Source organism: Papaver somniferum, chromosome 4, assembly GCF_003573695.1.
Source record: "Papaver somniferum cultivar HN1 chromosome 4, ASM357369v1, whole genome shotgun sequence".
In the NCBI taxonomy this organism is placed as follows: Eukaryota; Viridiplantae; Streptophyta; class Magnoliopsida; order Ranunculales; family Papaveraceae; genus Papaver; species Papaver somniferum.
The window spans coordinates 47,600,093-47,621,255 of record NC_039361.1 but is presented as its reverse complement, the minus strand read 5'-3'; the positions used below and the strand labels follow the sequence as shown (position 1 = coordinate 47,621,255).

At 36.2% G+C, this 21,163-nt stretch overlaps 4 protein-coding genes, 2 long non-coding RNA genes and 1 pseudogene across 7 annotated transcripts; 3 read left to right on the top strand and 4 right to left on the bottom strand.

Moving 5' to 3' along the window:
- The first annotated feature begins 1,705 nt into the window (after nt 1-1,705).
- Nucleotides 1,706-4,787, top strand: LOC113275383. Its single transcript, XR_003323566.1, has 2 exons — nt 1,706-2,798; nt 2,887-4,787. It is a non-coding gene; the product is annotated as an uncharacterized LOC113275383 (long non-coding RNA).
- Nucleotides 4,788-5,116: 329 nt separating this feature from the next.
- On the bottom strand, nt 5,117-6,965 carry LOC113272466 (transcription factor MYB62-like). The gene is made up of 4 exons (XM_026522294.1): nt 6,906-6,965; nt 6,225-6,480; nt 5,998-6,127; nt 5,117-5,862 (listed from the first exon to the last, which is right to left on the bottom strand). Exons 1-4 carry the CDS (start codon nt 6,963-6,965, stop codon nt 5,313-5,315), a joined length of 996 nt encoding a protein of 331 aa, XP_026378079.1. The 3' UTR covers nt 5,117-5,312.
- Nucleotides 6,966-7,883: 918 nt separating this feature from the next.
- On the bottom strand, nt 7,884-10,966 carry LOC113273840. Of its 2 annotated transcripts, none has more exons than XM_026523433.1 (8): nt 10,553-10,966; nt 10,379-10,423; nt 9,751-9,883; nt 9,217-9,286; nt 9,085-9,133; nt 8,744-8,841; nt 8,480-8,618; nt 7,884-8,244 (listed from the first exon to the last, which is right to left on the bottom strand). In XM_026523433.1, the coding sequence occupies exons 1-8, from the start codon at nt 10,943-10,945 to the stop codon at nt 8,110-8,112; spliced, it is 1,062 nt and encodes a 353-aa protein (XP_026379218.1). In that variant the 5' UTR covers nt 10,946-10,966; the 3' UTR covers nt 7,884-8,109. The 2 variants fall into 2 exon arrangements, with proteins under 2 accessions (XP_026379218.1, XP_026379219.1); XM_026523434.1 differs by having other exon boundaries at nt 7,884-8,207.
- A 181-nt stretch (nt 10,967-11,147) lies between these two features.
- LOC113275380 (mediator of RNA polymerase II transcription subunit 10b-like) lies at nt 11,148-13,804 on the top strand. Its single transcript, XM_026524866.1, has 5 exons — nt 11,148-11,441; nt 11,529-11,609; nt 11,707-11,809; nt 12,007-12,096; nt 13,438-13,804. The coding sequence occupies exons 1-5, from the start codon at nt 11,236-11,238 to the stop codon at nt 13,507-13,509; spliced, it is 552 nt and encodes a 183-aa protein (XP_026380651.1). The 5' UTR covers nt 11,148-11,235; the 3' UTR covers nt 13,510-13,804.
- Nucleotides 13,805-13,871: 67 nt separating this feature from the next.
- On the bottom strand, nt 13,872-17,773 carry LOC113275381 (annotated as a pseudogene).
- On the top strand, nt 15,433-17,066 carry LOC113275382. Its single transcript, XR_003323565.1, has 3 exons — nt 15,433-15,675; nt 16,724-16,794; nt 16,875-17,066. It is a non-coding gene; the product is annotated as an uncharacterized LOC113275382 (long non-coding RNA).
- Nucleotides 17,774-18,540: 767 nt separating the features above from the next.
- On the bottom strand, nt 18,541-20,721 carry LOC113273839 (protein ABA DEFICIENT 4, chloroplastic-like). The gene is made up of 6 exons (XM_026523432.1): nt 20,568-20,721; nt 20,193-20,421; nt 19,454-19,554; nt 19,216-19,344; nt 18,999-19,087; nt 18,541-18,873 (listed from the first exon to the last, which is right to left on the bottom strand). The coding sequence occupies exons 1-6, from the start codon at nt 20,616-20,618 to the stop codon at nt 18,738-18,740; spliced, it is 735 nt and encodes a 244-aa protein (XP_026379217.1). The 5' UTR covers nt 20,619-20,721; the 3' UTR covers nt 18,541-18,737.
- Nucleotides 20,722-21,163: the final 442 nt, after the last annotated feature.

Sequence of the window (21,163 nt, the reverse complement as noted above, 5' to 3'; positions counted from 1 at the left end):
TATTTTCTCTGTAGTTGCGTGTTCTGATCTTGCTTTATTCTATCGTATTGAGTACTATCTTCTCTAATATTTGCTCGAGATTTAATCTCTGATAGGCAAGATAAAAAATATTCACAAACATCTTCGTCTCATCGTTTGTGATTCCACAATATCTTGTTTCGCTACCATACGATTAAGACTATTGTGAGGTGATTGATATTATTACTAGGCTTTATTCGGAAATATAAGTCCGATGTATCAATTGGTTCCTGTTCACCTTGATTTATCAAAAGACGGAACAAAACGCATAGGTATTTTTGTGGGAGACAGATTTATCTATTCAATAGACTTTTCTTTATGAGACAAATTGGTTTATCAAGTCTTCAACTTTGAGTCGTAGCAACTCTTAGTTGTGGGTGAGATCAACTAAGGCAATCAAGTGCGTAGAATCCCGCTGGGATTCAAAGGTATAAGGAACACGACTGTACCTTAATCAGTGTGAGATTGGTTAGGGATCAACTACATTCCAGTCCGAAGTTAACTTGTAGTAGGCTAGTGTCTGTAGCAGCTTAATACAGTGTGGTGTTCAAATCTGGACTAGGTCCCGGGGTTTTTCTGCATTCTACCATCCAGACTATCAGCCCAGTCCTACCAGTCAAAGTTCGATAGCCGCAATCAACAATAAAAAGTCAACGCATGTCGATCAAAATCTACCCCGCCGGTCAAAGTCAAGGCATGTTGGTCAAACCCGTTGGCCTGTGACAGTTTGACTTTTTTTCCTCCGACCCAATGCGAAAACCGTAGAAGAAGTTTCTGGATTGCTTGCTGGCCAAGTCGTTGGGAAAAATTCTAGAAAATTCCAGATATCTTACTGACCAAGTTATCACAAATAGGTTTTATCTCGAATTTAGGGTTTATTTCATAAATTCAACTGTATAAATAGAGGGGATCTGAACTGTAACGGATAGGCTGATACACACGAAAGTACACCACGAAATCGTAGAAGGGAACAAACAAATCATTGTATCTTAGCTAATACATCAATAAATCTTCCTACGGGGATTCGTCCGTGGATGTAGACATAATTCGCCGAGTCACGTTAAATTCTTGTCTCCTTTATTTATTCTTTATTCGTGTTCTTTCCTTATCTCACGTCATCATCATCATCATCATCATCAAATCAATCATGTTTTTATACAGTAAAATTTTGTTCATTAAATAAAAATCCCTGCTTAGAAAAAGAAAAGAAAGAGACAAAAAAGAAGAAAAACAGTGGCTAACTTTAGTTTTGAAACCCAAGCCCAATAGTCAATCTAAGAAAAAAGAACTAGTGTAATTAGTTCTAGAATTCTAGTGATCAAGTAAAAATGCATATGCATCTTAATTTTCTAAGAGCATTTCCAACAATGGGTGTAAAAAATTCTACGTGAAAATTTAATTAAGACTTTTATTTAGGGGATTTCACACATATTATATATGTAGTTTAAGGAGAAAATACTCTGCTGTGGTTAAAAGCTGTATCACGCCCAAATTCTAGAGCTTCTGACCCCACCGAACATACTTAGACCAATTGAGAGACCACCACCAACATTCATTTTTACGACCCCACGTGACTTCGTTTTTTCACGCCACCAACATTCATTTTTTCGGCCCCACGTATCTCTCATTTCCTATCTCAGGATTTGCGGTTTTGAAATCTTTTGGATGTTTTTGCCATACACGAAATGGGAAAAGAGATAAGTACCTTCCCGAAAATAAGCTTAATCTTCGCTCGCGTTTCTCCGCCTCAATATTCTCCCTACTCCCATGAAACCTTACGGAGCCAAAAAAATGCTATATGGTTTTTGATAACAATCTCAAGGGTTTTTTATAAAAATCTTGGGGTTATTTTCGAAAACAGAACCAATCACTTGAAGGTTCTATCATTTATTTTTTGCAGGCTTCGGAGAATCAAGTTCAGTTGAAGTTGATTTCATTATGTTAGGTTTCCTATTAATGTATTCATTTTTTTTAGTACTGTTTTCGATTCAACAAAATCCTATTTTCCATTTGTAAACCTAACCCTATTCTGTTTTTGTTTTATTTTGTAGCTTGGTGTGATTTTTACTGGAAAAGGTATCATATTTGGTACAAAACCCTAACCCTCTTCTCCATTTGTCTATTTATTTCTCAAATTTTTCTCTTCATCAATTATACTCAAATTATATATACAACTTTGTTATATTATCGATGGCAAGGTTATTGGGAATAATTCCCAAAAATAGGTATAGATCTCTTCTCTGATTAATTCTGAAGTTTAAATAGATTAGTAGGCTTGTAGTATAACTAACAACAACAAGCAAACCACAATCATGGACTATCACGTTAGTAGGCATGAAAGTTGAATCATACTATAAGTGTTAATAACCCCTTTGAAGCAGTTTGCTGAATGAGAGTATGACATTAAAATTTCAGGATTCAGATAATTTTGGCTATAATGGCTATTTCAAGCTGTGATACAATTCTAATTAAGCTCGGGCCTCATTAAAAGGTCACAAATTAAATCTAATTTAGCTCTGATAATCGTTTTTAGTTTTAACACCTATTACATAAATTAAAAGGTCGAAAACTTGGAGAGACTATCATAGAATTCTCTGAACAATCAGGGGTTCAGTTGCATCTAAAGTTCATACCTCCACTCTCTTGATGCGGATAGAGAAAATAAAATCATGAAGATAATTATAAAATATCCAAGGAGATGGACTTGATTGCTGAAAGATTAATTGATGAACACCGACGAATAAGGAGACTTCAATCACTATTAGACCCAACGCATAATAGTAAGTTATACCCGCCTGGAGTTGTTGTTTGCTTTAGAAAATTTAAATGATTTATTACATAAGCTAAGCTTCTTTTGCATCTATGCAGTTACAAACTGAAGACATCATGGAGGACATAAATTTAGTTGAGAGACAGAGAATGGATGGATGATCACGACGCATCAAAATATCAACCTTCATAGATCATTTGCAAATAAGTGGACTTATCACCAGTGTCCGCAAAGCTCTATACCTTGATTGGCTGTCAAGGATATGGATTTTGTTTTTTTCCGTTAAAGCCTTTACTCTTCAAAATGGTAAGCCACCACTTCATCATGGCTGCACAATTATGGTAAGGCTTGAACTGTGGCTAATTGTCCAAAAATTGTGAAGCACACAACTCTGGTGGTAATCTCTTATTCTCGAGATATCTCTTAATCTTCTACACTATTTTTTTAGCGTTTGCGGCTTACTTATTTTTGTTCCATATCTTTGTGTACTCTATATTCTTTTCTTATTTTTATACTCTTACCAGAATAAGGACTACATATGGCCACTACTCATGCTAACAAAAATTGGATTGTTGTTATGTGTATTCTTTTCTCATTAAATTTTATATTTTAATAATTCCGTTTTTTTTGAAGCATATAAAACAAATTAATTGGATATCCAGATAATTTTAATGTAGATGTCCGGCTGGGTGTATTGACTCATGGGGATTGGCAGATTCGGAAGACCACAAGGAGTTGTAATGATGAAAGGGGCATTTGATGTACCATCGGCAGGTGCACTTAAATATACATACTACATCTATAAATGCAAAAATCTGTGTTAATTTTTTTTTTACACATCATAATACATTACTCTCACCATTATCACAAACTGGACGGGCTCGAAGGTGGCGAATTAAGGTGGAAATGTTACTTCTTATAAAGGCAATTATACCCATGTCAAAAAGTTATTTAAATAGTATGCTGATTATTTCATACCTTTACTCGAAGGGTTGTCTTACTGGGTCTTATCAGTGTGATCAACTTCTTAGTTTGGTTTGGGAAACCATTTTATTGACTTTTTTAGGAGTTAGTACGCGGCATGTTTTTGACAAGAACCGTGGGTTTTTTTTATTCTGAGATTCTCATCTAATATATTTTCGTTTCTAATCTTTGTCCAGTAAGTTCATATGAGATTTCAAATTCTCGAATGTCAATCTTAACCCATACATAGATGCAAACCTCTCAAAGGTATTCTTATTTTCTAGATGCAAACCAGTCAAAGACATTCACATTCTCCATTGAAGGTACAACAACCAAGGTAAGCTAGAAACAATTTATTCTTTTGAAGATCACAGAATCTCTGATCCAATTGTTTGAATAAAACGCATCAGTTTTAATACGATGTATGTGATTACTTTGAGATATGAAACCTGTAGTTGAAGGACAATGCTGGAGTAGGTCATGCTAATTGCATTTTACATTGTTATTGGAGTTAATGCTGCATTTTGAATTCTTTTCAGGGGATTAAGACACCATTTCTACCATGCAGATATTATAGTTTATCCGTAGTCCTTATTTAATTTCTGATTTTGGTCTGTGTTTTCATGCCACTGAATGGTGCCTTGGTGTGCTTCTTTCTGGTGTTGCAATAAGTTTAAGTACTTGCTGATGGTTAGCTGTCAAGATGCAGTGGTATAACAATATGTTTGACATTTTTTGGGACACATTTGGCTCGCATTTTAAGATACAAAAAAAAGTGGTTGAAAGTGAAGTTAGTCAAATGAGGGAGAAGGCAAACTATGTATCTCGGTTAGAGCTGAGGATGCAAAAGACAGACAAAAGAGTCATTCGATCTTTAGTAACCATATTCTGCTTCGTACTGGGGACAGTTGTAATGTGTAAGTGCATTTTGGGACACGGAACAAAGGGATTGTTAGTTTTTGTTTTAAATAGGCACCGCACAAAACATTTTTGATCCTTCAATCAATTGTATCTCATATGCTCTTTTGGGGTTCAATTTTTTTCAATGTTTAGACATTAATTTGCCTAACATACAGAATCGCGGACCTCACGAGCACAACGCTAAAATGTGCATAGGTTTCGTAAAAGTGTAATTTACTTGGATGATGAACTTAAGCCCGTGCAAAGCACGGGCAAACCACTAGTAGTAAATATAAGACTCCATGGTTAAAAAACTATCTCCATTAGCGAAGGGATCTTAACCGTTTATGTTTACTTTAACTAATTTTTAAATATTAATAAAATAATTGAAAATATGACGTGGAGGTGTAAGGTGTAAATAAGACTTTCTTTAACACTTTCATATTTATTTTCCCATCCCTCCTAGTTTGTAGGATCCAACCACCGGAGATGAATTTGTGTTAATTGGGATCTAAAATCATAGATGTCGTGAAAATAAAAAAAATCACCCTCCATTGGTGATGCTCTGGGACAAATATCTCCAAATTGAACAGATCACATAGGTTCATGATATGCAAACGCAATGCAATGCAGTGCCTCCTGATTTTAGGATCCGCACATGTCACCACTTCCAAAGATCATTTATTGCCGTCTGATCGTCCAAGACCGCGTTGTCTTCTGTGATGTGGCAGCGACTCGATATCGAGTTTCCCAAGTTGATTAAAGCATCCATGTAATCATAAACATTACCACAATCGTTAATCATTTGATAACTACAGTCAATTGCCTTTGGAAATGCAGAACCGTTGATATCATACTCAGCAGTACCATTATTAGTAGTGTGAGTATTATGGTGTCCTGAGTCTCCTGACGTATCAACAAATGCCCTTGAGATGCTTATTGTTGAATTTGGCACCAATGATGACGTTGAAGAGGTGCAGCTTGCGGTATTATTTACGAGGGCTTGACTTGTGTTGCAATTCATATCCCCTATTATGTCCATTGTTGTCCTAGGTGCAAAGCATCCCATTGCGTGATCAGGAACCAGTGCAGGCATGTTATTAGGATCGAACTTGAGGCGTTGTCTTTCTTGCTTTTGCACGCGTGTTCTCCAGTAGTTCTTTATTTCATTATCTGTTCTTCCTGGTAGATGTTTTGCAATTCTGGACCACCTGCACAATTGCATATAGGTTAATTTTCGTTCGACATTTGAAGCAAAATAGATGCGTATGATATTAGCTTAGCTAGCACGTTTCGCATGTAGCATGGTCATGTTGCAATACTCATGCATTGATCAAAAGATTTACCTGTTGCCCAACTTCGATTGTAGTTGAATAATCAAAATCTGTTCTTCAATAGTAAGGTTTCCGCGCTTAACATCCGGTTTTAGATAATTCAACCACCTTAATCTGCAACTTTTACCAGTTCTCTTCAATCCTGAAAGACATCAACAAAAATAAACTCAGACTAGTGTCATTTTGGATATCTGGAGACTATGTACATATGAGTATATATGAAGTGTCATAGATTTTACCTGAAGATTTCGCTAAATGATTCCAACGCCGATCGCCATGGCAAGAAATGTAATGGACGAGAAGTTTGTCTTCATCAAGAGTCCATGGACCTCTTCTCAACTCATCTTCATCATCATGAATTAGAACACCATTTTCATTTTCCTCTTCTTCTTCATCTTCATGAAAATTAACATTGCTCCTAACAACACTAGTGCTAAAATTGGCTGCCACTGAAGCCAAGGACAAATTATACTGATAATGAAGAATGTTAGAACACTACAACTAATGAAAGTCAGGAAAATATGTTGAATCTTCTAAACAAATCCTACAATTTATAGGCCTTCTTCATGCATATGTTGTATTCAAGTTCCAACAAGGTTCAAATTAAGCATTTTTTTATTAGTACTTGCAATTAAACTAATCAAATGCTAATTAAATGTATGTTATTAGTGAGGTTATTCAAAGACTAATAATGTTAAGTACTTAGATGGAGTCAAAAGTGTCACAGTGGAAACTACCTAAGAACTTCCATATTGTGCACTACCACATTTCACCAGGTTGAAACAAAATTGTACTCTAGATTTTTCTGTTTGTCAAAAAGATTCTATGATCAACTTTCTTTGGTCTTTGAGTCTTGAAGCTTTGTCAGAGTCTGTGATAAAGAAGAATATATGTGATACTGTGGAATATCCACCACTTACCATGCAACCACATTGCATTTCAAAATCTAGAATCTCTAGATATTCTCTCTTTGGCGGCATGACTAGCAGACTTGGAAATTCCGGCTTCCTTCTAAAAAGTGGGTTGTTTACTATTACTGTTCTCATGTCAATGACAGAAAATTCTCTATTTGCGCGCCGCTCAAGCGTTCTTTATTTAGCAAAATCATAACAGAACTAACCATTGGCAAATATGAAAAGCATGTAATTAGTTCAGTTAATTTAGACATTCATCCATCAAGTGTTTTTGCAAGAATCGTCACAATCGATCATATGTAAAATGGTTGGTTGTGAATTGTGATGCTGCTAGATCAAAAAAAAACCCGAACAAGAAAATCCCTTTCAGGACCATGCTTGGTTTTGATTTTGGGAAATAACAAGTAACTTTTCATTTTCCCTAATTAAGAGTTAAGACCAAGATATGAGATAATCTTTAATTAGAGAGTTGCTAAGAAAAAAGTAACCTTTCCTGATGTAGGGCTGTCATGCTGTTGCCTGTATCACACGGCAACAATGTAATTCCCCATGTGGTTCCCTTGTTTCTTCACACTGCCATCATAATATAAGGTTTAAGTGGACAAAGAAACCAAGATTACTCCTTTATGCAGCTTAATTTGACTGCAATTCAACTGAAATTCTGAAAGAAACCAAGATTTCTCGATATGGATATGTCTTGGAATTATAGGAAATGAAAATCCCAATGAATGATCAAAGAAGCTGTTCCATGGAAATTTTGTTATTTCACACAATGAGATTTGACCAAAGACATTCTGCTGTTTGTAACTTCCTTTTTATGTTTACAGTTTCCAGGGGAGCTAATAATTTGGTTTTCCGCAGCGTATAAACACTGTCCAACCTTTTCCTCGAAAACCGAATTCGAGAAGGAATTAGCTCAAAGAAGCTCAACAAGATCCCAGCATTTGAGTTAAAAGGCACATAATGATTATCATGACCAAAATGTGAAACAAAAAAGTTAATAACTTGGGATTAAAAATGGATCCAAAAGATTACACACTCACTGCCAGACACATTTCAAAACTGAACAAAAGTCTAAAAACCACCTACAAACCGATCACTTGAAGAAGTAAAGGGCTACAAAGCTAAATTATTTGTGTTCCCAAGATTCCAACATTTTTTATGAAGCAACAAAAAAGCCTTTTCCTAGCAGTAATGATGATTGATCTGTTCACGTAAATCGGTTACTCAACCAGGATAATATAACATGTGCACCTTTATCCCATGTACAATCCAACATCATGTCGTGAGCAATCCCTTCAATGCAGACTGGTTCAACACCGTAAAACATGGCTGTTTCAGAATCCTACAGAGTTCTAAGTTTCAGTTTGAGTTTAATACACCAAAAAAAGAAATGAACGCAAAAAGAAGATGGGAAGCTGTATGACTGCATCTTTAACACAAATTGTAATTACATGCTCATTTCAGAAAATTTGAAGATTACACCCCAAAGGTACAATTATCAGAGTATGAATTTTTCCATTTGTCCTAAGATTTCAAATTCAAGTTATAATAAAAGATGAATTGGAGTTTAGACTCACCACAATGAAGTCATTACTTGCACCTAAAACAAGTAGTTCAAAAGACGATCTTGGTACACGAGGAACAGGCAATGATGCATTCAGCTTCTTCAGATCAAACAATGGCATCCTTGAACTCTCTACCATTAACTTCTGATAGCTGGAAGGACAAAAATATTAATGAAGATGCAAGCTCCATTTGAGTGTGTACGGAGTATAGTAGGATACACTGTATGCAATCTCATCTTTGCAACGGGTATAAGGTAAAAAGGATCGTGAACAAACCTTCGGGTCAGATGGTCTTGCAGTTCAGGGGAGAAGAACGTTTCCTTACAAAGAGATAAAGAGGTTGCAAAACCTTTTGCAGCTAAACTGATTGTGACCTGGTAAGAGTTTGTACAATTAAAAGCATTAAAGGCTTTTTTCTAGAGATCCATTTCATTAAATTTGCATACATTTGTATACCATACTAGAGTCTGCACTGCCATAGAAAACTTATGATCTGTTTTCTGAGATGAAATTACAGAAACTATTTTAAACTAATCATTTGATTCCATCCAAGTGATAAAGAAAGCAAGGTTCTGTCTACATCAAATAATATTCTATTGAATATAGTTACGGAGTACCTTAAAAGCAGCAATCGGTTTAGAACGCATATATCGCCACACCAACCCACTGCGCAGTAAGCAAAACAATTGGAACCAAAACGAGGGTCAATCATGAAACAAGCTACAGAAACCAAAATTTGTGGCAGTTACCCATTTCCTGTAGGAGGTACTGAGCAGAGAAGTACGGCTCCAGCAAGTTTTGGGAGTGAATTTGCAGATCCTGTGTTGACGAAATAATTTCCATTATAAGCATGTAAAGAAAGCACCTCAGTAGTAATGTAAGTATGTAACAATAGAAAAATGTTGCAGAACAATGCTTTTGAGGCATATTTCACGAAGTTAACATATAAGCGGCGTTCTTAAAATCCACCTCCTTTGTAACAATTTCTGTCACATTGTTCGTATTTTATGTGCCCTTGGTATTGGAGATCTTTCCCCACCCTCAAATATTTTTGTGTCAGTACAGTTTTAACTTTCAAATATAGCAAAGGTTTAGGATTTTCTATGTGTTAGTACTTCAGATTTCTGTGACATGCCAAATATATGCATTTCAAATTGCTCAAATGTGAAAAAACTTGAGTTTAAACTTCCCTTTAAGGATTAACATGTTTCAATTTATTTCCCATTTCACCTTTTCTTTTTGTTCATAGAACTTAGATAAGCATGGAAGAACAAATTGCTTACCTGGGATTTCTTCTTTAGTTTCCACGCTTGATAAGTAAAACTGAACAATAAGTCCCCCAAATGAATGTCCAAGTAACACCGGTGGTGCAGTAATTTCTTTTTGGATGAAGGAAGCAACATCACTAGCATGTGTCTACTGCACAATTTCAAGGAAACAGGAGCTAAGTAATAAATATATGAAATACGCTTACAGCCTTGTCATTGGTCTACAAGTGCATGGCCTCTACTGCCTGACAACTCCAGTCACAGTGAATCTAAGGCCTGCGATCCTAAACCCAAAGGATTATTAGTCCATTGGGTCTTGCACACATAGAACCTCGGCCATTCAACTAGGCAAAAAGACTCCCAATTGTTTTTTCTTACAAAGAACTTACAAAAATTTACAAAACTGAGCTACAAATCCCTCATTCCATAACAAGAAATGTAAACTATGCCTCAAGAGTACATCAAAAGAGATCTTATGTGCACTACTACACAGTCGTTCACATATATAAAACCTCAGGCAGCCAACTAGTCAGTAGATATCAAACAACAGGTCTATAGCTATTGAAACACTCTTACAAGAACCTTATGAGCATACTGTCAGAATTGAGTTTTGAAATTGTAAGATTCGAAATTTAAACCATACCTCAAGGGTACCTGCTGCTGGTCCTGGAGGTTCATCACTTTCACCCTAGAAATACATCAAGGATATACATTACAACTTGCAAAATGTTTGAGCGACAAATTCTGACACAATCAACCAAAATTCCAAACAATCATGTACTAGTAATGAGATTGAGACACATAAAGAGAGAATTACCTGAGAAAGCAAGCTAAGAGCAGAACAATCAAACCCATTTTCAGAAAAGAAAGGGAGCCAATGTTCAGCCCAACACCATGCTGCATGATAACTTCCATGGATAAAAACAAGAGGTGGGTTTTTCAGCTTATTATTAGTATTCTGATCCAAACCCTTTTGAGATATAACTTCCATTTTTAATCCAGAAGGAAGTTGATGAAATTTTCTTGACTGACCCTCCTTTAACTTGAATGGGACTTTCATTTTACCATTATCCACTAAAACTGCAAACAGAGATACTTTCTTTGCTACATTTACACTCTTCCTTATAGGGAACTTCTTCAACTTCACTGGGTATGAATGAATAACAAGGGAAGAAGATAAATTGGTCTGTGATGAAAATAAAGCAGCCATAGCTACTCGTACTACTGCTGAAGCTTGAATTCACCAGGAAAGTTCATGGGAAAGTTATAGTCAAGATTTATGGATAAAATCGAAATCCACACTTTTTGTACTGTCGGTTCCATAAAACTGACAAGTAGAGTAGTTGGGTTGAAATAGTAAAATAAAAACATTCACCATCCCAAATTGAAATAGTTTAAAATTGAGTCTTATTTATTTAATTGCTCTCCAAAACCTAGAGGGAGCTCTGATCAAATCAACCCTTCTCATCCTATCCCGCTCCAGAGCGATTCCATCAGAGTATGGATCTATCACAGATATCTTCAGGGAGTACAGGTATTGGTCATGGGAATGGTGGAGTAGTCTCTAACAATGAACAAGATGAAGCAAAGCAGAATCTGATTCAAGTTATAAACTCAATCCAGAAAGTCCTCGGCCTTCTTCACCAGCTTTACCTCACTGTTTCATCTTTCAACATGGCCTCTCAACTCCCTCTTCTTGAACGCATGTAAATCCAATTCTTCATCTTCATCTTCCTTATTAAGTTCTGTCCATGACTGTGTGAAGATTTTATTGGTTTTATGGGTTTTTGCAGAAACGCTGTTGTATCTGAGCTTGATAATTTGCAGAGATTGTCAGATAATTGTAAAATTCAAGTTCCAGTTGAGGTCCTTAAGTGAGTTTCTTTTATGCTCTTTGTTGGGAAATTTTGAAATTCATTGATTCTTATTTTATTTATTTTTCAAACTGGTGTGGTTTGTGGTTGTGTTTAGTCTAATTGATGATGGGAAGAATCCGGATGAATTTACACGGGATGTGCTGAATAGCTGTATAGCCAGGAACCAGATTACAAAAGGCAAAACCGATGCATTCAAGGTATTCTTTTGTTGCATTTCCGCAGGTTGTATTAGGAGAATTTTTCCATACATCCTTGTTTGAGAAACCTTGTTAAGAAATATGAAAGAAGGTGTAGCAGAAGAAGGATGATAAATTAAGTATTCATGATTTTGAGTTTTAGGACAATTTTTTGATGCGATTGTAGTTTTAATTCTTTACTTTCTTTATGGGCACAGGGTCTGCGGCGACATATTTTGGAGGAACTGGAAGAAGCATTTCCTGATGAAGTGGAAGCTTACAGGGAGATACGCGCGACTTCTGCTGCCGTAAGTTAATTGTAACCACCATGTTTTTCTTTTCATACTGCGCAGCTCTTACCTACTGAAGTTCATTCAGTTGTCACAAGCTTTCTATTCGGAAGTCAACTATGGGGTCTTTGTAGACCTTGGTAAAACTTTTGCATCGTCTGAACTATCTCAAATCAGGATAATTTTTTGCGCTAGCAATGCTTGAGCATTTTTGAACTAGCAGGCTAATAGACGTCGGATCCGGTAGATGTGATGTCATCTAACCCATGAGTTAACCATAGCTAGTTTCTTTTAAATTTTGTCATAACTAATTTCTTGAAAGCAAAAATCAGCATCCTCTGATCTACATCAGATCAATAAATGGTCGGATATATGAAGATATAATCATTCGAATTAGGTTCAAAGAAGCTGACAAGTTAAGTAAAACTAAGATCCCTTATATATGAATTGTGAAGAGTTACATGAAACAGTATGTTAATTATGACAAAATCAGTATAATAACGATTAACCATGATCGTATCACATATAATGATTAACTATCGTGAAATTGTAAGTTAACCATGATCGTTGTTAGGATGATACTTAACAGTATGTTATCACATTTTGTATCGTATTGATTAATTCCATTAATCAGTAATAATGATTAATAACTATCATGAAACAGTATCTTCCATGATACTTAGTTGACGACGAAACTGTCCCAAATCGAAAGATTTTCTGCGGCTTTGCCTTCTTCATCTGATGGTAATTTTATTTATAGTATTTCTCTTCCTAATTACATGATAGTAATTCCCGAACCTTCTCATAGCAAGAAGAATGATCAGTGCATTACCAACTCTTCCTTTGATCAGAAACCAATCTTTCAAAACAGAGGTCTTCCCATTGGCCCGTAAGATGCAAGGATTTTAGGTTCATGGGTTATCTTGGTAGATTACTTTTTACGTTGATTTCATTTAGGTATCGATAAATGATTATCATCATATATACCTATAGAGATTTGTTCTTTGAAGTATCTAGAGCAGCCATGAATTAACAAAATCCAATTAAAACTAGAACTTGAAAAGAGAAAAAAAAAACTTCATATAGTTAAATAACCATGGTTAATCCATGGGTTGGATGACATCAAATCTGTCGGATCCGACGTCTATTAGCCTGCTAGTTCAATAATGCTCTAGCACTGCTACGGCAAAAACTTTTCCCTCAAATCATCTATGCCATCTTACCTGAAGTTATCCAACCTAATTCTATGTTTTATGGTGCTTTCATGCTTTGTTGTCGTTCAGTTTTATGGTGCTTTGGGCGCTCATTTGTATATTGTACTCTGCTATTATTATGTCTTACTCTAAATGTTTCTTACAGGAGTCGAAGCGACTTGCACAGGCACAAACTATTCTACCAAATGGAGATGTGAAAGTTAAGAGTGAGCAGTAGAAAGAAAGAAAGAAGAACGAGAATCTACCCTGCAGTTAGTATTAGTAATAACTCGAGTCACTCATTTACTTTTTTCCTTCATTGTCCATGGCACTTATATAGATATCATTTGAACAGTGAATGATGAATCTTCTTTCCGTGTATGTTGTATTCTTCCTCGTTTTTGTGTTAATTAGAATACATCGTTAGGTTCGTTCCACTTGTACAAAAGTAGCTTTCTATAGATAACAGATATGAACGGAGAATTTATCTGTGTAGCATATGGATAATTTTTTAACAAAACCATGGTTTCTTTAAAGTTGCACTATCGCCATTAAGAACATCTACCTAGATCAAGGTCATTAACTCGCTTAAGACGAAATACCTCCTTGCTTTATGTATTAATATAGATAGTGTATTATCTTATTCGTTACAAGGAGCAATAATAATTGGTTTACATTATTTGATATTCATGAAAAAATACGGTTGAGTGTGGCTGCCAAACGGACTCCACCTTGAGCTAGACGCTTGTTGACCACAGGATACCGGGATAGGAAATAGTCATCTGAGAGAACAAATGTGACATTAGTTTTCAGCAATTCAGAGAAATTAGTATGCAAAAGAGATAGTGTGATGGTTTAATTACCTTCTAGTACTGAATCCTCACTGACATCTTTGTATGCCCATTCACATGCAGCTTTGATACTTTCAGATGCATATCTGTGCAGAAGATAGAAAAATTGAATTAGGAACAGAATATATAACAGTAATACCTTTATCTAAGTAAAAGTTATGCAAGAGAAACCTACATGTCTGGGCAAGTAGTCTTATTGAGGCTGCATTTCTCCCATTTTGGTACTTGGTCTGCCCATGGACCCTGTCATTGAAAAAGCATATGTTATCTTTTAGTCATAAAAGGTGTTTCCTAATTTTGAAAAGTTGGTCTTTGATGTGAAAAGTGTCACCGTAATATTTCTCTGGATAGCAGTGATCAGGTCATCTACACTTGCATCATAAAACCTTTCTTGGGATGTCTCAGTGATGCTATTATCCCATACCTGTTACATTCATAATTACTAGCTGTCTAACTAATAAAAGCTTAATTTAGATACATCAGACGGAAAGAAAAAACGGTAGTTACATGGTGAAGAACTGTTTTTCTCCTGTACCAATGAACATCAATAGTATTTGCACCCCTGTCTGAAGTAAAACCCACATGTAATGGCTGCACATAAATCGATCAATTGTTATTGAAGAAAACTTGGTAGATCGAAGAAGGGTGAGAGTAGAACTTGATTTCACACAAGGGTAAATAATTTCCAGTAATCATAGTTGTACCTGGTGGATATCACCGATGAAATGAGAAAGGAATAAAAGAGCTTCTGTTAGATTATCTGACATTTGAAATTCCGTTAGAAATTATGAAGCAACCATGAAAAAAACTTAAGATTCAACAGTAATCTTTCTAATCTTTATTTACATTGGTTGGCTTGAGAAAATGTTGAGGTTCTGTAGCTGAGAAGTTGATCAGTGTAATTGTTTATTGCCCCTGCAACACACCTTCCTTTTTCTCCGTCTTCATCCTTGCAGTCCCCTGCAATTTCAGAATGATGGACGAAATGATTTAGGAAGTTTCTGGCATGCATAATAGTTGTCCACAGTTTGCCACAATTTCCATTTTATTGGTGAGAGTTATACTGCTGGCTAATAAGAGAATACTGAATTGAACTTACTGTTGTATTGATAGGTGCAGAGAGAATCAGGTGTGTCTAGAGCTGGCAATCCGAGCCAAAACCCGCGGGTTGGCCCGTCCCGTCCCGTGAAAACCCGCACCCGTCCCGGATCGTAACTAAACAAGACGGGCGCGGGTTGTATAATTAGTGGCTTGTGAAGAAACGGGTTGGCCCGTCCCGTCCCGTGAAACCCGCGGGTAACCCGGCTCAGTTCACTAGGCCGCGTGTCACACAAACACAATGACACGAAAACCACTAAAAACGAAAACCCTCTTCACCAGAAAAAGAAAACAAAAACTCTCTAACCCTGCAACCCAGAAGCAATCTCTCGATCTCTAAATCTCTCAAAAGATAACCCATAATCAGAAAACCCTAACTCAGAAGCAATCTCTCAATCTATTCAGCAGAAACTCAAAGGATTAATCTCTCGAACTCAATCAGATCTCACCAAGGGGTAAGAATCTCTCATACTCTCAAATCTTAAGAATAATTTCTGTTCCAGTTTTCTGTTTTAGGGATTGTATAATTTTGAGTTTTTTTTTTCCTCTCAGAAATGTTTAGAACTTTAGATCTTAACATGCAACTTAAGTTTTGTTGCTTATATGATGAAATTTATATTGGGTCCTGTTTAATTTTGGGGATTTTTGATTTTAGATCTTTAATTTTGGTCTTTGATTTTCATGATGATTTTCATCATAATTTTGGTCTTTTTGATGATTTTGTCTCTGTAGCTCATTTATGCAAATCAACTCATTTGTTAACATGCTTTGATTGATGATAAGTACGCACAAATCAACTGAATTTTATTTCTTTGGTTGATGATAAGTATTTGAAATGATTTCTATTCATCTCATTTGTCTATATCCGAAATCCATGTTTAAATTGCATATGCATACACACAGAGAGATGTCAGTATTTCTTATGTGGATTTGAATTTTTAAAAATCCTGCAGATAATTTGAAATGCACATGAACTGTTTGATACTATTTCTGGTGGAAATAATGTTCCTGGACTAGTTTAGAGGAGTCCCGTCTCATTTCTAATTCCGTCCAGTTTTCTGTTTTGTGGCATAAATTAAGCCTTGTATGGTTTTACCCTCTCATAGTGTATGCATGACATATCTCCTATTTTACATGATTGTTTGTTGTTATGTGGATTTATGATTGATTTTGACTTTCATAGTCAGAATTAGATAAACTACTTCTGCATATTGTGTATAAGTTGGATACTGTAAACCAGTAAGAGTGTCAATCGACGTACAGAGAACTGAAACCATGAAATATGTCTTGTCATTAATTATAATGTCTGCAAAAGAGAGCCAGACCCAAAGAGTAGTGACTGAGATGCTATATGGGTTTGAAGATTCCCTTTTTATTATTCACATGCTTTATTTAGTATTTGAAATAATAATAATATGCACAAGAGTTCATGTTCTGGATATGAAATGATGGTTTTGTGTTAGCTTTTGAGCCACATTGATAATTGAATTCTGTTTTTGCAAGGCATAACTGCAATAATGAAGACTAGCAAGGAAGCAGTAAAGAAGAAGCCGGTCAACCAGTTGGAAATAAAGGTTAAGACTTGTCATCTCAATTGCAGTGTAAAGAAATTTCCGTATAGCTTCTCATTTTAACTAAGCTATGGTTGTTGCAGATGAAAAACAAAGAGAAGACTGATGAAGCATCCCTGATAAATAACAAGTCCAAAACTGATAATGCTGAAGCAGCTGAACCATCTTCTAATATAATTGCAAAGTAGTTTAGTTTTGCAATTTTGAGTTTTTGAATCGAAATCAAATGAATTAGATGAAATGATGAATGTTAAATTAAGTACTTAGGTTGGGAATGAGCTTTAGATGGCCTGAATGTGGCCGGAAATAGCCCAGAAATCGATTTCTGGCGAGTTGACTCAACAAAAACCAGCTAACCCGTGAGTTCCCGTGAACCCGCAAGCTTTATCCGGGACGGGCGCGGGTTGGAGAAATGACCACCCGTGAAGAATTTCAACCCGCAAGCTTAGGCTTGTATTAACCCGTAACCCGCGGGTTGGTCACAAGCCAGCCCCGGCCCGTTTGCCAGCTCTAGGTGTGTCAATGTAATGAAGTGGGGATGACCAGTGATATCTGAATTTAACCCTATCTGCCCATGAACACGTACTTCCCAAATATTTTCTGCAGACTTGGGAAGTAATTGTTTGACAGCATCTGCTGCAGCTTCATTCAACAGTGGCTATATACCCAAAATACAGAGAAATCGTTGCATTTGGAAGATGAAAAACGAAACAAATTAAGAAACTTAAGAGTGAAAAGTTGTTTACCTGAGCAATTTTGCAAACTGCATAGTGACCATCAATTCCCCAACTATAAATCACTGGGAACATAGAACATATCAATGACACAAGAACTATTTTTTGAGCACTTGACATGTCCATTGTTTCTTAGATAGACAAGAGAGAAAGAGGAAGAGATTTATAGTCGGAGAAATAATTTGAAGTATGTATCATACATATACTCTATGATATAAATGCTTTTGTTTTGGATTCTATTGGATTGGACTGCAATAATCATAAATGTGAAACGAAACTGATATAGAAAGAAATATTGGAAGATTTTCATCATTTAATAAAGAGAATATTCTTTAAGCGTTTTCAGATTATGCAATACATGTTTTCGGGTCGAGATCGTCTGTGCCACTGCTTGTGTGTGCCCTATGTGCCATACCAATAGAAACACGCCATATCATTCCTCTCATTAACCATGACTAACTAAATAGATTTTCTATTTATACAACACTAATCGATTAGGAAAGATAATTAATTAGTTAAAGAAGATATTACAAATCCAAGAGAAAATACCGTGTTTCTATTGGTGTGGCACATAGGGCACACCCAAGCAGTGGCACAGACGATCTGGACCTAGCTGATTTAAAGGCTGAAATGGTGCTGGTTGCATACTTCACACCTAGCTGTGAATAAACAGTTTCCATGTTTTGTCCAAAAGCTTTTAAAACTGTAAACTTGTCATCTTTAGTTTTCTGTTCATACTTCAATCTCTTTTTACATTACTTCGTACACCTTGTTTACATCCGTCTATGAACTCAACTGGCCAACTGCTCAAGATCCACAAATATCAAGCTCATTTTCCTTGTCTAAAAATCTTAAACTAGGCAAGTCCATCTTTCTTTCCCTGACAGGAAATGTTAATTAAGGAAGAGGTCGCTAATAAAGGCTCGGCCTAAGCGGACTGGCCGGAGTCTTCTTACGGGCAGCTGATTTGTAAACTTGATTGATACAAAGAGAAAACTTGAAGTTAACAAAGCTCTAGAAAAAAGAAAACAACTCAAAAGCCAGCCGTGGCATCATTTCAGTCTCAATACATAAAAAGGTAAAAACAGCATCTCCTAGAAAGAAAAAGATGCTTGTATCTGTACAAAATTTAGCTCAAAAGTGTTGTCAAATAGGATTCTCACGCAAATTCATTGATTCTGCGATAATTTGTTCAGACTATTACATGCCTTGCTAGGTATTACCCGATCTTTTTGTTAATAACTTTGTCATTACATGAACAATTATTCCAATTGGACAGAAAAGCAGACACAAAGAAACTGAATGCCTGGTCTCGATGTCAAACTCCAGGCCCTCGAGAAACACCTGCCTGGTGAGACACAAGAATAAGACATGTCAGAAATTAAACCACCTCCCTTACTTCTGCCTTGGTGTACTATGATCCCATTCTCCCCAAACAGAGAAACATCAGAAGAGTGAAAGAAAGAGAGATACCTTGCAGCAAAGAGATCGACAGCCAACAAGTGAATCCATGCAGATGCTAACGTTAACTCACTGGAGAACATCTTCGCTATACCTGGCAGCTGCGGATAACTTCTGTTTGTTACAAATCAACTGTAGGGGATTTTTATTTTATTTTTCATTCCAACTGGAGCTGGAAGAACTAACAGTGCAACAAATTTGTAAAGCGTACAAGTAAAAAAATGGTTACCTCAGGCAACCAGTATTTGCTTGCGAACATCATCCGAATGGTATCAGGTGTCCAAGATAGGTATAACAGATATCCATACAGTAGACCAAGGACGACATACGGTATACCACTCTCCACAGATTTCTTTGTCTGCATTTTAAATGTTTCAATCAAATCATTATTGCTTATTTATCTCACGTGATATCACACCAAAACGAAGTTGTTGATAAACAGAAGAGTAAAGCCAGTCTCCACTTACCAACTCGGCTTTTGGGGCTAGAACCATGAGGGTATAGAATGGAAGAACAGCAACTGTTCCTAGAGTGAATGCACTGCTAGCAATTTGAGAGCCTGCATACCCTGCAAACAAGATTAACCCATTCAGAAAAGAAAAAAGCAGACAAAAGGAACAAAAAGAGTCTGATCACTTGATCAGTGAACCAAGATAAGCGTACAAATGTAATCAATCACACAAGGACATGAGGTGTTGAAGACTGTCTGATCATTGGTATTGAACACTGTTACTAGGTTCCATCTAAACCTTGTAAGATTCTTCCATCTCTAATACATATTTCACTCACTTATTTGAAAGTTTCCCCGCTCTTATGTGAATGCCCAAGCTGCTTGAACCAACAAGCAATCTAGAGCACTGAGACGGTCATAAGACAAGAAAATGACATGCTCACTTCATTTACAGTAAAGAACTCCTATACGGCTATCAGTCTCAGACAGCATCCAGTATCCTAGCAAGATTAAACAATCAAAATTCCAAACAACAATTGCAACCAAGAAGAATGTAAACGACTGTATAGCTCTCTAATCATTGTTTCCACATTAAGGAGAACATAGATGTGTAAACTAGCAATCTAGCAATCTAGCAACATATCTGCTTCTACTACTGGCACAATCCAGGTTAGAACTTTTGCAAACACCTAGTAATATAGGTAAAAGGAAACTGCCCAGCAGCAAAATTGAAGAGACCAAAAGAAGTTGCTTACAAGAAGCAGAAACTCCACAGCATTTCCTAAAGGGGTTTAGTTTAGCAACATCTGATATGACAACAACTCTAGATCCACCAGCAAAACTCCATTTGTTGCTTAGCTTTGTCCCAATTGTTCCCACCACTCTTGTTCCAAACAATTCAGTATCCGAACCTCCAATACCAACGGATATGACACGCCGCTGTACCCCATCATGAGTAGAATGGAGTTGCCAGGACCGGCCAACCTACAAAAAGAAAAGAAAGGATAGAACAAAACCCATAAGAAAAATCAATCAAAAATTATCCAAAAGATCAAATCTTTAGAAAGTAATGTGTGCAATAATGAAAATTGGGGTTACCCAACTGAGAGATTAAGTTTTAAAAAAGAGACCTTGAGAGAAATTTGAGAGTAAATTGAAGATGAAGAAGAAGAAGAAGCCATCTGATCTGAGACACTAATAATGATGATAAACTACTCATTCTTTTTTCTGTTCTTTAAATTAAATAAATATATATAAATTCAAAAAGAAAAACAACAAAAAAAAAACAGCGATTTTGGATTGGGATGAGTAGATTTCCACTGTCTCTAGTAAGAAACAATGAGGGGACACGCAACTCATCAGACTCGCTAGAGAGAGAACACTATCACAGTGGCAGTATAGTGATTGTTTGGAAAAATGCTTAGGATAAAAAACGGTGGAGCCGTAGGGCACTAGCACGTGGATAAGTCGGCCCTAAAATGGCCAAGCACTACAGGCCTACGGCAGTGCATTTGGCTTAGCTTTATAGGTCATTGATTAGCTATAATATGGCCATATCTCTTGGTTTTAATGGGGAACAAATGCGCGTTGTAGCTAAAAATTGCCTGACGGTAATTTGATTTCCCTAAAGTACGGAAATTAAGTTTAGGTATGTATATTAATATCTGCTTGATTTTCTTTCTTTTTTCTTGTTACATCTCTCTCGTATCTATTTTATTTTAAAATG

Excerpts from the sequence above, each read along its gene's own strand:
- LOC113275380 (XM_026524866.1), top strand. The coding sequence starts at position 11,236 with ATGGATCTATCACAGATATCTTCAGGGAGTACAGGTATTGGTCATGGG. Across the intron at positions 11,442-11,528 it reads CTCCCTCTTCTTGAACGCAT|AAACGCTGTTGTATCTGAGC; the intron begins GTAAATCCAATT and ends GGGTTTTTGCAG. Across the intron at positions 12,097-13,437 it reads TACGCGCGACTTCTGCTGCC|GAGTCGAAGCGACTTGCACA; the intron begins GTAAGTTAATTG and ends TGTTTCTTACAG.
- LOC113273839 (XM_026523432.1), bottom strand. The coding sequence starts at position 20,618 with ATGGCTTCTTCTTCTTCTTCATCTTCAATTTACTCTCAAATTTCTCTC. Across the intron at positions 19,345-19,453 it reads TAGCCCCAAAAGCCGAGTTG|ACAAAGAAATCTGTGGAGAG; the intron begins GTAAGTGGAGAC and ends TTTAAAATGCAG. Across the intron at positions 19,088-19,215 it reads GCAAATACTGGTTGCCTGAG|CTGCCAGGTATAGCGAAGAT; the intron begins GTAACCATTTTT and ends AGTTATCCGCAG.
- LOC113272466 (XM_026522294.1), bottom strand. The coding sequence starts at position 6,965 with ATGCCGCCAAAGAGAGAATATCTAGAGATTCTAGATTTTGAAATGCAA. Across the intron at positions 6,128-6,224 it reads TCATTTAGCGAAATCTTCAG|GATTGAAGAGAACTGGTAAA; the intron begins GTAAAATCTATG and ends GATGTCTTTCAG. Across the intron at positions 5,863-5,997 it reads CAATCGAAGTTGGGCAACAG|GTGGTCCAGAATTGCAAAAC; the intron begins GTAAATCTTTTG and ends GCAATTGTGCAG.
- LOC113273840 (XM_026523433.1), bottom strand. The coding sequence starts at position 10,945 with ATGGCTGCTTTATTTTCATCACAGACCAATTTATCTTCTTCCCTTGTT. Across the intron at positions 10,424-10,552 it reads CTCTTAGCTTGCTTTCTCAG|GGTGAAAGTGATGAACCTCC; the intron begins GTAATTCTCTCT and ends ATGTATTTCTAG. Across the intron at positions 8,245-8,479 it reads CAAGTAATGACTTCATTGTG|GATTCTGAAACAGCCATGTT; the intron begins GTGAGTCTAAAC and ends AGAACTCTGTAG.